Here is a 16806-nt window from a genome sequence, read left to right as displayed (position 1 = left end):
CCCACACCAAGGCGTTCTAGTAATATTACTAGACTTATGACAAACAGAAAGTCCTTTGATAAAGGTTAGTTTGCATACAAAGGAAAGAAAATTGTATTTCCATTAGACGCCAGTAACACTTTAAATCAAAAGGCTATTGTCATGGATGGAACTCCCACAAATTCACGGGTTGAAGCCCCTACCCCCAGTGTTGTGATGCTATTTGGGGATGGCGCCATTGGAGGTAATCAGGGTTAAATGAAGTCATGAAATAGGGTGGGGGCCTCGGGATGGGATTACTGGCCTTATACAGAGAGGAAGGTTCTAGGCAGAGGTCAGCAGTAGCTGCAAACAACACAAAAAGACAACCAGATATTATGCACCTCCTGTGGTGGAACACAGCCACCAGCGGAGCCAACTGGCCTCCAAAGAAGAATGAGAATGCAATCAAGGTCTAAATCTAGCTGCCAATTTACAGGAAATAAAAAGACTGTTCTAAACAATACCAAAGCATGCAATTAGCAAAATTCAGACCCTGGGAGACATCACAGGAAGAGCAGGCAGGCTCCATTAACAAAGTAAGTGGACGGGAAAAAAAAACAGGAAGGGTGGAGTGGATCCAGAGACCACTCGGCACCTGTGCCCGTCACCTCTGGTACAATGTTGTGCTCCAGTGTGTAGGGTGCTGTCCCTGTAGGGGCTAGCTGAGGGTGGCCCTGGAATTTGTGCTATTTTTGCAACTTCTTATGAATTTATAATGATTTCAAAATATAAAGTTAAAGAGTTTCAAAATCTGTCATCCAAGTGCAATGCATGGACCTTATTTGAATCCACATTCAACACTCTAAAAACAAGTCATGAGACACCAGACAAACATAAAGGCTGGATACTCAATGTTATGAAGAAATCACTACTTTTGGTATGATAATGAGACATCTTATGTTTAAGGAAAAGAATCCCTCTCCTTTACAGACATACAGAATAGTCACAGATAGAATTTCCTTCAAAATCATCTGGGTGATGCGGGAAAATTACAGCTGAGTTGGGTGTGAGCCTGAACACACGGCTTTGAACACACGTACCCACCTAAATCACTCACCCTTCTTTTAAAATCAGTTCATGAATCCAACCTCTATCAAAGAAACGCACAGAATTTCTCCAGAGAGAAGCTGCCCCGTGAACACCCCAACTAGTCTTTTCCCAACAACAGTTTTCCATCGGTTCTCCTGGTTCCTCTGAACAGCAGAGCTACCTGAGCTTAGCGATTTATGCTCCATCCCAGCGTCGCAGCCGTGGTGGGGGCATCACAGGGCCGCAACGGAAGAGCTCTACGGTCACGTGTGGCTCGAGGATGTGAGCTCTTCTCAGCAAGGGTGCACGCACAGCACTGCTGGCTCACAAAAGTCATGTGCATGTGTGCACGTGTGTGTGTATGCATGTGCATGTGTGCCTGTGTGTGCATCAGCACAAAACCAAGAGTTCACAATGTTTTGCTTCTAATCAAAGATCACCACATGTTCAGGGAAGAAAGGAAAATAATCCCTTCCTAGGAGTCAAATTGATCCACAGGAAAAGTCCCATAAATGGCCGAATGGCAGAATTACAAGATGACATTTTAAGTCACGCTAACTGTATCCCATCCATCCAGAAAGCTAGAAGAAACATGAGACATGGTAAGCAGAGATAAAGGAGATTTTTCTTAAAATCCAAACTGGACTTCTAGATGTGGGCATGAAGATGTCTGAGATGAGCACCATGTGGGCCGCTGCAAAGCCAAGGTGGTTGAATTCAAAGACACAGCAGCAGCAACTCTGCAGAGGAAACCAGAGCAGAAAAGGACTGAAAATGAACAGCACATGCCTGAGCTCAGGCCATCTAACGAGGACAAGCCACAGGCTGGAAAACACTTTTTAAACACATAGATCTGATAAAGGACTTCTATCTAAAATAGATAATGACCTCTTGCAACTCAATAACAAGAAGGCAAGTCACCCAATAAAAAACGGGCAAAAGACTGAACATAAACTTCACCAAAGAAAAGATATGATTAGTCGAATGTAGCACATGAAAAGATGCTCAACATCACTAGCCATCAGCAAAACGCCAAACACAAGCACAGGATGCTGCAGCCATGCAAGGGACGGCTGCGACCACGGGATGGCCAGGCCATGTGCCCGTGGGATGACCACAGATGAGCATGCCACATGCCTGCGGGATGACCACAGGACGGCCACACCACGTGCCTGTGGGATGACCACAGGATGAACATGCCACACGCCTGCAGGATGACCACAGGATGGCCAGGCCATGTGCCTGCGGGATGACCACAGGATGGCCAGGCCATGTGCCCGCGGGATGACCACAGATGAGCATGCCACACACCTGCGGGATGACCACGGGACGGCCACGCCACGTGCCTGCGGGATGACCACAGATGAGCATGCCACACGCCTGCGGGATGACCACGGGATGGCCACACCACGTGCCTGCGGGATGACCATGGGATGAGCATGCCACATGCCTGTCACATGCCCGCCACTGTGCCGAGAAGCAGAGCCCTGAGGCTGCTGGTGGGGATGCAAAATGGTGGAACTGGAACTGCTTTAGAATGCAATTGGGCAGCTTCTACAAGCGTTAAGCCTATACCCACCTACAGTCTGGGCACTGCACTCTCAGCTACTTCATGGAAAGCACACATTTCTATGAGACCCGCACATGAATGTTCACAGCAGCTGAAAGTGTGCTGGTCAGAAAGGAGAGGACCTGCACCCCCACCGTGGGGAGGTGACGCACTGCGGCCTCAGCATCCATGGAGTGCGCCTCAGCCACAGACAGGAGTGGCCTGGGAGACACGCGGAACACGGAAGACTCCTACAGCAAGTGTGCTGAGTGACAGAGGCCAGGTGAACATCAGGTTCACACTGTGATTCCGTTCACGGGAAATTCCAAGAAACATAAAGGTGTGACCACAATGACAGAAGCTTGTCAGTGGTTGGGAGCGAGGAAGTGGGGGAGAGAAGTGTCACAGAAAGGCAGGAGGAAACCGGAACCCCAGGATGATGGGTGTGTTCCTCTCCCTGGCTGTGGCCGTGGCTTCAGGGATAGACATGCATATGTCCACACTTGTCAAGCTGCACCCTTTAAACACAGGCGGTTCACAGTATGTCAAGCAGACTGCAGTAAAGGTTTAAAGGTTTAAAAGAAAAGCAACTCCTCTCTGGGCTCCTGGCCCAGTGCCTGCCCGTTGTCCCCATTAGACTAATGGGCATCTCAGACTTGAGGCATTCCCTCCAGAACTGGCTCCTCGGGTGTCCTCTGCAACTCCAGAGAGACTTGCTCCACCCTCCCACTGCCTCGGAGGAATGCAGGAGTCCTCCCTGGACCCCTCTCAGACCCCACATCCATCCATCAGCAGGTACTCACGGCTCTGCCCACAAAACACACCAGGAGGTGTCTCTTCCCCCTACATCCCTCACCCGCACACCCCCACGGGCCTCCTGTGCCACTACCATGGCCTCAGGCAGGCCCCCTTGCCCCCACCCTCCAATCCACTCTCCACGTGACTGTGTGATCCTGGCAGGTCAGCTCTGATCCCACCCCCTGCTGCTCAAAGCCCCTCACGACCCCTGCGCCGTCCAGCGAATGAGCCTGAGTGCTCCCCACGCTGCCTCTGTGCCCTCCCCACTTCCCCTTGCTCTGGTCCCTCGAGTCTCCTCTGCGGCCTGGGTACCCAGCACATTGGCACCGCGAGGCCGGCCACCTGTCCTTTGCTGTGGCTGGGGCACTCCTCCTCAGACATCCCATGTTCCGGTCAGCCACTCGTTTCTTCTGTCTCTGGCCGCCCTACCTGGGGCTCCTCAGTCCGCGACAGACAGGCACATCTGTCCAGCACTCCTGTTACAATGTAAGGCCTCTAAGGGCAGGGGTCTTGTGTCCACTATACTCCTGACACCCGGAACAGGGGGACAGCAGGCAGTCAATATTTGCTAAATGAACAGAAGAAATGCCAAGTCAGCATCAGAGCAAGAAAGCAGCCCTCAAAGCAGAGAGGTGCTGGGTGAGTGGAGGGCAAGCGAACGAAACCTGTCTCCCCTTCTCACCCACATTCTCAGTCCATGCCCGTGCCCTGCAGTTGCACAGTGACATCCAGGGCGATGCTAACACCCAGGGTGCCAGGGAATCCTCAGGGGGGCAGAATCTCTCCAGCCAGGTGTGACGTCTGCATGAAACACTCTGCTCCGGTGCTTGCCAGGGCTCAGTCGCCCACACTAGGGCGGATGCCAGCACTAAATGTGCACTCAATTAGAAGGGAACCACAGCCCCAGCACTGGCCATGGCGGCATCTGGGGAAGCAGACCTCGGGACTTGTGGCACCTGTGCCAAGGGAACGGACTGGGGGAGAGCCAGCCACATGCCCTGTCTGTTGAACGTGGGATCTGGCCAGTTGAAAAGGGCCCGCGGCAGGGCGGCCAGCTAGGCAGTGAGTGTCGGGTCTACGGCTCTTCGTGTCCCTCCAGGCTTGCCTCCCGCCCTGCCACCCTGCAAGTGCACATCTGCACACCACAGCCGCCTCCTGTGGCTGCACTGCTACCTCTCATCTACTTCTACCTCCTTCGATTTGCCTCCAACCTCACTGCGCCTGCCATGGAGATGGGAGGCCAGGGGACGAAGGAAGGAATCCTGCACCCCTCCATGCCCAGCCAGAACCACCACCGTCTCTCTGTGCCTATGGTCAACCCTCAGCCCAGCCATCTGTTCACACTTGCTGCCTTCCTCGTGCCTGATCCTGCACCGGGCGATTCCGATGAAACTGAGCATCCATCACTAGCTGCAATTGTGGTAACGGACAGAGATGAGGGTGCCAAACAACTGTACGTGAGGGGGCTGCTCTGGAGATCCCCCAGGGCTGTTGCCAGACGCTGAAGCCCCAGCCCTACCCAGTGCACAGATACACAGCTCACACATCGCCGGGCTGGGGTCCCATCAAACCTCAGCTAGGAAGGCCTGTTCCATGGATTACACACGTCCTCCTCCAGCCCACCCAGGCCAGGGGCCTCAGGCGCCACCAGAGGGAGGAAGGCCTGATGGTCAGCCCCCGGGGTCAGCCCAAGGTGAAGATGTGGCCTCACAGGTCCACAGGCCCTCGAACTACAGTGTCCTGCCTGGCATTGTGGGGGCCCTGCTTTTTGTCCCCAGGCCTGGACCCCCATGACTCCCAACAGGCACGACCTGCTGGCTCCTGGGCACCTGACTTTGAAGAGCCAGCATCTGACACCCTGCTCTCCTGCAGATCCTTCTATGAGCGGATGGATGCCTGCTCCAGGCAGTACCACGCAGCCAGGCGAGGACACCCCGGCAGCCCCCAGCGCCCTGAAGGAGAAAATGTGGCATCATAGGGCGTCCTGGGTTCCATCCCAGCTCCCCCACAGCCCAGGTGGGGCCATCAGGCCAGAGTGCTGCTCCTGGGGAGCTCAAGGCATAGCGTGCTGGGGGCGCTCCAGGCAGGCTCCCCTCTGAGCTCAGGTCACACGCCCTCTGCTCACGGCAAGCCCGCCACAGCCCGAACCTGGGGCCAGTAAGCCCAGGGTCTCAGCATTTGAATGTCCAAATCCTGACAGGCTGCGGAAAGAGGCGACCAGGGAAGGGGAAAGGCCTGAGATGAGGGAGGCCTGAGGGGTGAGGGGCTCAGGCAACAAAGAGGAGGAGGGCTCTGGATGGCTAGAGAGAGGCATGTGCAGAAGAGAGCTGGGGAGGAGGCTTTAAATCCACTCACCAAAAGCACAGTGAGGTGGGGTGCGGAGAGTGGGTGAGGTTCAGCTCTGGACTCCGGCCAAGGCACAGAAAGCTGAGGCTGCCCAGCCTGCGGAGCCTGTGGAGAAGGGACAGGGAGGGGAAGGCTGGCAGCCCAGAGGAGGCAGGCGGAGAAGTGGACAGATCCAGACAGCCCTGGGCTGCAGCCAGACATGGGCGCGAGGCTCGTCTAACAGGGCTGGAGCCAGGCCCTGGCCCTGACCCGGATGTCCTGGATGCCACACCACGCACACTGTCACCTCAGGTGGCACTGCTCATCCCCATGTAGAAGCATGGAATCCCTACCTAGGCCCTGCCCCACCCTGGAGACAGAAATGAGGCAGCCCCAGGTCAACCGAGAGATGCCCCCAAGCAGCTCCTTCCTCTGGCTCCAGACTGGGCCCTGTCCAGGTGACCGCACACATGGTCTGCAGTGCCGGACACAAGGGCAGATGACCAAGACCACAGAGGCCACAGGAGCCCACAGAGCCGGCTGCCACACTGCACAGCTCCTACCGTGGGTCCCCAGAACAGCGGGCACCCCAGAGCAGGGCCCCTGCGTGGGCACAGGTGTCCCCCACACACTCTCATACACTGATGTCTACAAACGGCCGCATCTGGGGCAGCTTCACAATTGGATCGGGTCCCTGGGGCAAGATCCACTTGTCAGGAAAGCACAGACAACGGCAAAGCGGCTTCTCAGTGCCTGTCACCAGTGAGCACAGCCAGCACGCTCTCCAGAGCACATGGGAGAGTCTGGTGAGGGGCCCTTGGTCTCCAAGGTCACGTGGCACCCACCGGACCTGTGGACTCCTGGACTTCACTGGAAGTGGCAGAGGTGGCTGGGAGGCACTGGCCAGGGGCGCACCTGGCTAGGGTGTGGGAGCCACTCCTCACAAGCCGCATGCCCGGGAGAGCACTCTCAGGAAGAGGTCCAGAATGAGCGGCAGCCTTCTGATCACCAAGAGAAAGCGCCACCCGCTCGGCCCTGGCTGGGGGAGCTCTTTCCTGCCTTCCAGTCACCAGGAGCCCGCAGCTGAGAGCCTGCAGGAGAGGAGATGCCCCCAGGCAGAAAGAGGCCAGAGAGCCAGGGGGATGCAGAGAGGGTGACTGCCCGGCCCACCCACCCATGATGGGAGCAGGGTGCTCCTAGAATGGAGAGGAGACTGGCAGGGGCAAGGAGGTGGGAGGGAGCAGCCTTCAGCTGCACTCCAGACAGCATCCGCTGCCCTTTCTCAGTAGCTTACGCAATTTATAGCTGAGAAATGACCCATGAGGTCGAAAATCACAATGACGGCTGCACCAAGGGGGATGTTAGCCCTGGGAGGGCGAGAAGAAGGGAGGTCTGGACTCAGGAGGCAGTTTTCTGGGGCTGCCAGGGCCTCATCCATGGAAGAGCTCACAGCCCCTGCCTACTTGGCAGCCCACACGGCTGGCGGCTCCTGGCACCCACGCTACGCTCTCAGCTGCCCCAGAAGCTAAGACTGTTAAACAAGTGGCACTGAAAAACCCCAAGTGACAGGAGAGCCCCATGTGTGAATTCTTCCCCACAGCTCCCTTCAGAGTAGACTCAGCCAGCCAGAGAACTCGAGGTGGAGGCTGCAGCGAGCAGGGAGAAACCCACGCTGTGTCTGCATTCACGTGAGTCCAAGACAGCCAGGGCAGGGCACTCTCGGGACTCCCAGAAGACCCCCAGGGCTTCCACAGCAGCTGTGTCACGAGACATCTGCCGCACAGAGTGCCTAGGCTAGGCCGGGGACCTGCTCTCCTGACCACACGCCAAGCCCGGCAGCCACCCGAGGGTGAATTGAGGGGAAGGGGACCGCACTGGGGCACAGACACCAGGCACAGACACCGAATGGCCGGCTTTGTCAGAAGACTCTAGGCAAACCGTGGAATAAAATGCGAGGGAAGGGAAAGAGACTCGTTCACGGAGAACCTTCTAAGTGCCAGGCCTCACATGAACATTGGTGTGTGCTGCCCAGGCATCCCCCGACATCAGCCAACAGGCCGCTGCAGGGCAGAGCCAGAACAGACATGCACAGCCTCACCGGACCCCTCGCTACCAAGGAGTCCTTTGATTGGAACTCAAGGCTGCCTCCCTCTAAAGCACAGTCCTGTTGCAGAAAAAAAAAAAATTTAGCCACCCCGGCCCAACACTTTGGGAGGCCTAGGTGAGAGGATCACTTGAGGTCAGAAGTTTGAGACCAGCCTGGGCAACATAAGAAGACCCCCTGTCTCAAAGAAATCTTCAAAATTATCTGGGCATGGTGGTGTACCTGTGGCCTCAGCTACTTGAGAGGCTGAGGGGAGAGAACTGCTTGGGGCCAGGAGTTCAAGGCGACAGGGAGCTATGATTGCGCCACTGCACTCCAGCCTGGGTGACAGTGCGAGACCCTGACTCTCTAAATAAATAAATGATAGTTAAAGGAAACACAAATGTGCATTTTAGGAAACAAACACACTGCCTCTGAACTTAGTTCCAAGACCCCCAAAAATGGCTTTTGAAGCAAATAGCCCCCGAGGTAGGGATCGGCAACACTACCTAGAAAGGAACCACGCCCACATCAAGCTGAAGGTTGATCTGAAGGGGCGCTCTTACAGGGCCTGCCCAAAGAAGGGAGTAGCTGGGTTCTGGGAACAGCCAGTCCAAGAGCAGCCCTCCAGCCAGCTCTGAATAACCAGGCTTCAGAACCCCTCAACTTCCTCAAATGGCACCCCTCAGATCTGCCCCTGCCCATTTTACTGATAAGGAAGAAAGCGCGACAGGATATTCATACAGGGTCCTGGCATCCGCTAATGGCGTTTTCAGATCTAGAAAAGAGACCCTATACAAACACTGAAAAGTAACACTGGAGGTTCCAAGCCTCCCTAGAGTCCTGGAATACAACCTCTGTAGCAGCAGGGGCAGAGAAGGTTTCAAAAAAAAAAAAGAAAGGCCGGACGCGGTGGCTCACACCTGTAATCCCAGCACTTTGGGAGGCCAAGCAGGGGCGATCACAAGGTCAGGAGATCGAGACCATCCTGGCTAACAGGGTGAAACCCCGTCTCTACTAAAAATACAAAAAATTAGCCGGGCGTGGTGGTGGGCGCCTGTAGTCCCAGCTACTTGGGAGGCTGAGGCAGGAGAATTGCTTAAACCTGGGAGGCAGAGGTTGCAGTGAACCGAGATTGCACCACTCTACTCCAGCCTAGGTGACAGAGCGAGACGCTGTCTCAAAAAAAAAAAAAAAAAAAAAAAAAAACAAAGAAACGTCTCAGGAGCTACCTGAGAAAAGCTGCTCTGTAACGTGACTTCGGACAGTCAGGAGTGCTGCATGGAGCCTTGGACGTCCACGTGGAGCCTCCATACTGTGCATCAGAGGCAGGGAAAACTGGAGTTGCCAAGCAAGTAAAACCCAGGCTGGAGTCAGGGAGAGACCGCTCAGGACACACGTGTCCATCGGCAACACAAATCAAAAGGAGACCACAGACCATGAGGAAGACGCAGTCTGGACTAGGAGGGGATGGGCGGATGGGGCAGGTTTCTGCAGGGAGAGCCACTGGTGCAGGGGTGGACGTGGCCGCCTAAGCCCCGCACTTCCCCTCACACAGCAGCCAAGGCTATTTCTGTGCTGACCCCCATGCTGGCAGCCTGGCTCGAGCCTTCACACATGACTGTCCCCCAAGAGGGGACAGCAGCATGTGGAAGGGGAAAGAGCTTATTCCTACACGCCTGGCCCAGAGCGCGGCACAAGCCCATCCTGCCCTGGCTCACCTGCTGTTCCCACGGGGGCACTGCCCTCCTAGTTCCCACAGCCCAGTCGGCAGAGGAAGAGGCAGAGGAGGAGAAAACGCCATCAAGTCTACCCCAAACCCACCCCTGCTCCTAGCAAGCTGGCCAACAAGCCTCACACCAAACAGGAAAGCGCCCGAAACACAACAGCTTTCTTCCACGCCACCCTGGTAGGAGACAGTGATAGCCTCTCTTCCTAGTACAAGGGGCCTCTCTGCCACAGCTGACCTGGAGGTGCCAACATCCATGGGGTGTGGACAGGCTGTGGCGCTGCCAGCATGCAGAGAGGGGTTGAAGCAAGCCAGGGCCATCCTAGCCCTGAAAGAAGTCCTGGGCAGCGCCACAGGCCTCCTACCCTCAGACAGTATGCCTTCGAAGCACAGCACAGCCCGTGGGCCAGGGGACATCCAGGAAGGAAGACAAGGGGGGCCAAGCTGGGGGTCAAGTGTCCTCCTGGGGTAAGGGTGATCAGAGACTGCCAGGAGGCCAAGAGCCAGGTGAAGGCCATGCAGAAAGAGCTGCCTGGAGCCATCAGCGGGAGGGCCAGGGGCCAAGACTTCAGTATAAATTTAGAAGGCAGAGTAATGCACCACTGAACCTCCAAAACTGTCCATTTCAAGTTCAAGTCAAGCCAAACTCCGAACAATTCAAGTGGCTACTGGAGCCTGCCTAGTCATTCTCCCGGCCCCCAGCCGCCACTGACTGCGGGAGGGCAGGGGCCTCCAGGGATCTCTGACCCCTCTCCCTCCTGATGCCTGTGTTTCGCTCACCCAGGAAAACCCCTGGGCTGCGGGGCAGGTAGGAGGACTTAAGAGCCCCCATCTACCATGCTGCTGAAAAAAGTGGAGGAGCCCCCACACTCACCTGCTCACAGCAAGGCGGTGGGGCGTGGACTGATGGTTAAAACAAACAAGAGCGCTCACCATCCCTCAGGAGCTCACAGGTTCAGAAAAGCCAGGGGACAGGTGAGACCCTGCCTCTCTGTCACTCTGCGCTCTCCCCACCCCCAGTTCACCAAGCCCTGCAGGGCCCAGGCTGCCTAAGAACAGGGTGGTGGAGCCCTGCCAGGCCACACCCTTCTCTGGCTGGTATAAAAACCTTGGCTGCAAAATTTAGTCCAGGCTGAGTCCCTGAGTCCCACAGGAAGGAAGCTGGGAGCCCCACAAGGGAGGAGCAGTGGCCTGCGGGAGCACAACCCCCACCCCATGGCCCCGTGGAGCTGGTGAGACGTCAGCCTGAAGCGCCCACTCGCCGGCCCCTGAGGACCCCTGGCTGTGGGGACCCTCTCGGTCACAGGCCTGACCCCGGGTGCTGCCATGGCCACCTGGCCTGCGGGGGCTCAAACAGAAAAACTGGAAATCCATGTTTTTGTCAGTATTTTTTTCCCCAAAAAATATTCAGATCGGTCAAGAAACAGCTTTTCCTTAGAAAAATGCCAGAAAGAAATGGAAACGTGCCCTGGCGCTCTGGAACGGGGGGCGGGGGGGAGGTCTCCAGAGACGGACACAACCCCGAGAGACGCATGGAGGTGACTGTGCCCTGCCCTCCCCGCTGCGCTCTGGAACGGTGGGGGGGTCTCCAGAGACAGACACAACCCCGAGAGACACATGGAGGTGACTGGTGCCCTGCCCTCCCCTTCACGGCCCTCAGCAAAGCCACCCGCCATAGGCCTGCCGGAGAACGGGCACTCCTGATGTGCGCGCAGGCAGCTCTGGGTGGGCAGGGCAGCTTCCTGGGCACACGCCAGCTACACTGCAAAGGGTGTGATCAAACGTCACTGCACAGACCCCCTTGAGGTGACAGTTCGAACAAACACCATCCTCCCGGTCCTGCTGTGGACGCTGGTGTGGGGTGCGCCTGGGGCAGGGCTCTGGCCTGAGGTGTCTGGTAAAGGGGGTAACAGGGTGGGCTCCAGAAGGCTGGGAGGAAGGCAACTGAAGACCCGGAAGCCCACTCCCAGGGGAAAAGGGCACCGGGCGGGCAGGTGGGCTGCTCCGGCAGGGGCACATTCCCCTCTAATTGGAAATGCTGTTTTTGTCTTTGAAACTGGAGAAAATGCGTCACATGTGGGAGAACCCCACATTCCAAGGCAAGAGGAGAAACTAGAGCGGGAGGCACCACGGCCCATACTTCAGATTCCTCAAGTGGGGGTCCGTGGCTGAGGCCGCGCAGGGAGGAGACACAGCACAGGGTGCCCTTGGGAGCAGAGGGGTGCAACAGCTGTCCCCACACAGGGCGAGGCCTGGCCTGGCAGCCTGGTCCCTCATGCACAGTGAGTTCCACGCAGCCTCTGCACTGGCCACCCAGCCAACCCTGACCCAGCCTCGGGCCTCAGCCAGAGAATCCTCCTCAAACCCAAGTCACCAGGGCCTGCCTCTCCCTCTCAGGGTCATGCAAGTGCCCCCTCAGGCCAGCCTTGCCCCGGAGTCCTCAGCCCCAGGAGCCTCCAGACAGTTCCTCCCACCCTCAACGTCGTTACTGCCAGCCTTTGCCCAATGTCATCGAGAAGACCCCAGCCTCCACCTCAACCAGCGATGCCATCCGCTCTGTGGACTGCTGGGTCCTAATAGTCCAACGGGAGCAGGAGCAGGAGCGCAGCGGTGATTTTCTGCTCTGTCCTGGGGGCTGAGAACAGGGGCAGTGCTGGCAGCTGGAACCTGAAAGCGTTTGAGTGAGTGAACTCCTCATATACAAATAAGAATGTGTGCAAACCAGTAAGAACAAAATGACCATCACCCCTCCCCAAAAAAAGGGGCAAAGAAAAAAGCATTCACAGGCAGAAAATAACTACAAATGGTTAATAAACATAAGAAGAACAACTTCCCTAATTTAGGAGCAACTGAAGACAAGACCTTCCAATGACAGCCGGTGCCAGGCACCCCTGGCCGAGAAGCTCCTCAGAACACTGAGAATGTAAAATGGGAATTTATCTCAAGTATTCAAACTCAGAATGACTATGAATAATAAACCTGAATGAAGCATTGCTCATAAAAGAAAATGCTGCAAACTGCCTAACACACTCACAGGGTCTCCTTAGCAAGTCCTGCTATGCAGTCATCAAAGAGGGAGAAGAGCCCAGTGGCCAGGGATCTGGAGGTCAGTGCCAGGGCTGCGGCTGCGGGGGACCCGGGAGGTCAAAGCCAGGGCTGCGGGGGACCCGGGAGGTCAGAGCCAGGGCTGCGGGGGACCTGGGAGGTCAGAGCCAGGGCTGCAGGGGGACTCAGGTGGCCAGAGCCAGACTTGCCAGGGGACAGCTGGAAGGTACACACCTCCAGAGCTTTAGGGGTAAGCCTGTGTATTTTACTTTCTTTATATTTCTATGAATTGTTGTAATTTCCCATGTTAAAATACCTCATCACTACAATCAGAAGAAAAAAAAATTTTAATTTTGGGAAAAGTGAAAAGACTTACAAACAAAATGCCCAGAGGAGGCATTTTATTCTTGTTTCCAAATTTTCACTAATCTTCCTTTTATAATTGAAAAAAAAAAGTACACTATCTACATTCTAACAGATTTTTAAAAATTACATACAAGAAAACATTTCGCAGTTTCCTAAAAACTTAAACACACACTTGACGATGCCTCACTACGCGCCTGGAGGCTTGTCTGCGAGGAATCAAAGGAATCTGGTAGTGATGGCTGAAAACTGGGTCCCAGGTGCTCACTGCTGGGGAACGGGGACATCAGTCACTGAACCTGCACTAAGCTCCAAGAGGACCAACTGCCACACGCGGTGTGCGGACTCACCAGAGTGGGAAAGCCACGCAGAAGACAGCGGGGCCATGGGGAGCACCCACCCCACATTCTAGAACAGGCAAAACCTCCAGCACAACGAGGAGCTTTCCTGAGGATGGCACAGGCTGCAGGCACTGCCCACACAGACCTGTAGGTTCACCAAAACTCACTGAATTGTATGCCTGAAATCACAGAATTCTGCCGTATGTAAACAACACCTTCAACACAGCTGCTTCCAGGTGTGGTAGCTCACGTCTGAAATCCCAGCACTTCAGGAGGCTGAGGCAGGAGGATCTCTTGAGCCTAGGTCAAGACCAGCCAAGGCAACACAGTGAGACCCCATCTCCACAAAAAAATTAAAAATTAGCCAGGCATGGTGGCGTGCACCTGTGGTCCCAGCTACTCAGGAGGCTGAGGCTCCTGGGACGTTTCTATCACTGGGAATCGTGACTTTTCACATTGCAGGGGATGAGCCTGGTGTGTCACCGGCCTTGCCTCCTGGGGCTGTCTGAAGCTGCTGGGCTTCTGGATGTGGCCCCGTGGGTGGGCAAGATCCTGTATCATAAAAAAAAACAGCTGCTCAAACGCACACTTCTCCAATTCAAGCAGAAGCTGCTGAAGCACAAACAAGGTGATGGCTGTGGAGATGGGCTGCGGGGCTGGGCAGCCACCCCCATCAGGTGGGCTCCTAGGTGGTTGGTACCACGGCCAGGATGACTCACTCCATCATTAGAACTTTCTTCAGGATGGAACACAGAGCTAGGGTTGAATTTTCCTCCGTTTTAAGAAGTAAACTGGTTTTCCCTCAAAGGGAAATGGTTTCCCCTCAAAATATCTTTAACAAGTAGACACTGCACGTAGAACAAGGAAGAATGAAAAGTGTGGGCGGGTACCACGAACACATGTGTGTGTCAGGACTGCAGGCAACAGGCACCCCTCCGCCAGTCTCAGGCAAGGCGCCGTCACTCTAGTGGCTTACAGTGAAGCCAGGTGCATGCAGCCTGTTCAGAACGTGGAAGACCCAAGATGGGCTTGAGGCAAGACGGGTGGCAGAGGTGGCCCCCCAGTGAAACACAGCTGGGAAAGAGCCCTGGGCCTCCCCGGCAGGCTCCAAGCGGTTGGTTCCTGACAACCAGGGGCAAAGTCTCGTCTCTGACTCCCCACTGCTGGCGCAGCCACACACAGTGGTCCTGCCGCCCGCTGCCCACTCTCTCCACATCCTTAGACCCTTCCTCTCTCCTCACACTCGACCTCCTCAGAACTTCCTGAAGTGGGTGCTTGCGAAGTAACTTTTTCAGAACTCACAGATCAGAAAATATTTTCATTCTACTCTCACATCATTGACAGGTTAACTGATGCTGAAGTCTACTCTGGAAATCTTTTTCTGACTGCATTTTGAAGACCATCTTCTAGTTTCCAGTTTGGAATTCATATTCTAGTTCTCAGTACACTGTAGATAACCTGGGGCTATGCTCTGAATGTGTCCCCCAAAGGCATGTGCTGGAAACTGAACACCCAGTGCTGCAGCACTAGGAGGTGGGGCCTGGTGGGTGGTGATTAGGGGTGGGGCTGGGAGGTGGGGCCTGGTGGGTGGTGATTAGCGATGGGGCTGGGAGGTGGGGCCTGGTGGGGGTGATTAGGGATGGGGCTGGGAGGTGGGACCTGGTGGGCGGTGATTAGGGATGGGGCTGGGAGGTGGGGCCTGGTGGGTGGTGATTAGGGATGGGGCTGTGAGGTGGGGCCTGGTGGGCAGTGATTAGGGATGGAGCTGGGAGGTGGGGCCTGGTGGGTGATTAGGGGTGGGGCTGGGAGGTGGGGCCTGGTGGGTGGTGATTAGGGATGGGGCTGGGAGGTGGGGCCTGGTGGGTGATTAGGGGTCAGGCTGGGAGGTGGCGCCTGGTGGGTGGTGATTAGGGGTGGGGCTGGAAGGTGGGGCCTGGTGGATGGTGATTAGGGGTGGGGCCGGGAGGTGGGGCCTGGTGGGCGGTGATTAGGGGTGGGGTGGGAGGTGGGGCCTGGTGGGGAGTGATTAGGCATGGGGGAGGCTCTGCCCTAGGAATGGATTAATATGATTCTGAAAGGGCTTGGGGCTGTGAGTTCCACCTCTTGCCCTTCCACCTCTTCCCACGAGGTGACACTGCACAAAGGCTCTTGCCAGACATGGGACCCTCAATCTTGGAATTCCAAACCTCCAAACTGTAAGAAATAAACCTCCGTTCTCTGTAAACCACTCAGTCTCAGGTATTGTTTCAGCAGCACAAACAGACAAAGGTGTTTTGTTTTGCTTTGTTCTTCTCTCTGGTAGTTTTAAAAATACGCTCTTTATCCCTGGTGTCTTCTGATGTCGCCTTTTCATTCACTGCATTGGACGCTGTGTGAGCCCATTTCATCTGTGAATTCATTTCTGGAAGACTGTGGCGTTCCTTTGGTGATTTCCTCCCTTCTGTTTCCTGCTCTTCCTGGAACTCCTACCAAGCTGCAGTGACGCCTGCCTGATGCTCAGTTTTCGTACCTTTGCGCTCCTGGTGTCCATGCCTGATACCCTGCCCTGCGCGGTCGGCCTGCTGGGAAGGGTGCGCAGCACCATCTCCCACACCTCACTGGCTGTCCGATCCTCCTCTCTCAGGCACTCTTTGCTGTGCACCGGATGCTCCTTTCTGTACAAGTCTGTTCCTGCTACGTGGTCTTTACAACTCTGAGGAGACTCATGAACCCTCTGCTTTACTCTGTGGTTTAGGCTGGCTTCCTGCTTTTTCATCTGCTTTGGTCTATCTGGTGACCCCTGCCCCCTCACATCACACGTGGCGGGAGGCACTGCAGAGCTCGCTGACGGCTCTAGGTGCACAGAGGGGGCTTCGCTGGGGGAGTCTAGCTGTATTCAACACCTTTCCAGCATCACAGGAAATGACTTACCAGATTGAAGGGACTCACCCAGCATCCATGTCATTGAATGCAGAGGCCACATCAGGGAACACACTGACATTTCAGAACACCAAGGGACACGGACGGCCCCTCCTCCCCATTCCCAGTGCCTGAGGGTTTTTTCTCTTGGCTGGGGAGACTCCCATTCTCTGCTGGAGGGTGGACCTCAGCTGCTGGGGTCCTGAGGACCCAGTGTGGGAGGGGCAGAAGGGGACCTCCCGGGTGGATGTGGAAAGCTGTCAAGGCTTCATGTGCAGGATTGACGCCCTCTACTACGCCTGGGTCTCAGCGGACGGTGCTATGATCCCACGTGCTCGGACTAATCCTCCAGACTCAGATCAGACATGAAGGGGGTGTCCAGCAGCTTCTAAATACACCTCCAGCCTCCAGACCAGCTCTGCTGTCTTCAGCTCCGCCATCCAAGGGGCTCCCAGACTCCATGGGAGCCATCCGCAGTTTCTCAGTGAAAACACTTCCCCTGCTGGTCAGATTTCAGCTTTCCTGAGTTTGCGTTCATTCCACCCGACCCTCAGCTTTCCAACTTCCAAAATGTGTCTGCTCTCGTCTCCTCTGCACTCTCTGCTCCTATGGGTTTCTGCCTCTC

The 16806-nt window shown here is 55.7% G+C and overlaps 1 protein-coding gene across 3 annotated transcripts in view; it reads right to left on the bottom strand.

Annotated features, from left to right (window-relative positions):
* Window positions 1-16806, bottom strand: part of MOB2 (MOB kinase activator 2) — a 70329-nt gene that overhangs the window by 26975 nt on the left and 26548 nt on the right. Inside the window, exon 2 of one of the 3 annotated variants that reach the window (XM_055272261.2) lies at window positions 5753-5848. The exons of the other annotated variants lie outside the window; for them this stretch is intronic. Coding sequence (XP_055128236.1) covers window positions 5753-5848 — 96 coding nt within the window. The remainder of the gene's footprint in view (window positions 1-5752; window positions 5849-16806) is intronic. 3 annotated transcript variants of the gene reach the window in all.

This window comes from Symphalangus syndactylus, chromosome 1 (assembly GCF_028878055.3).
Source record: "Symphalangus syndactylus isolate Jambi chromosome 1, NHGRI_mSymSyn1-v2.1_pri, whole genome shotgun sequence".
Lineage (NCBI taxonomy): Eukaryota > Metazoa > Chordata > Mammalia > Primates > Hylobatidae > Symphalangus > Symphalangus syndactylus.
The sequence above is the reverse complement of the archived record's forward strand: the minus strand, read 5'-3'. Positions and strand labels throughout refer to the sequence as shown.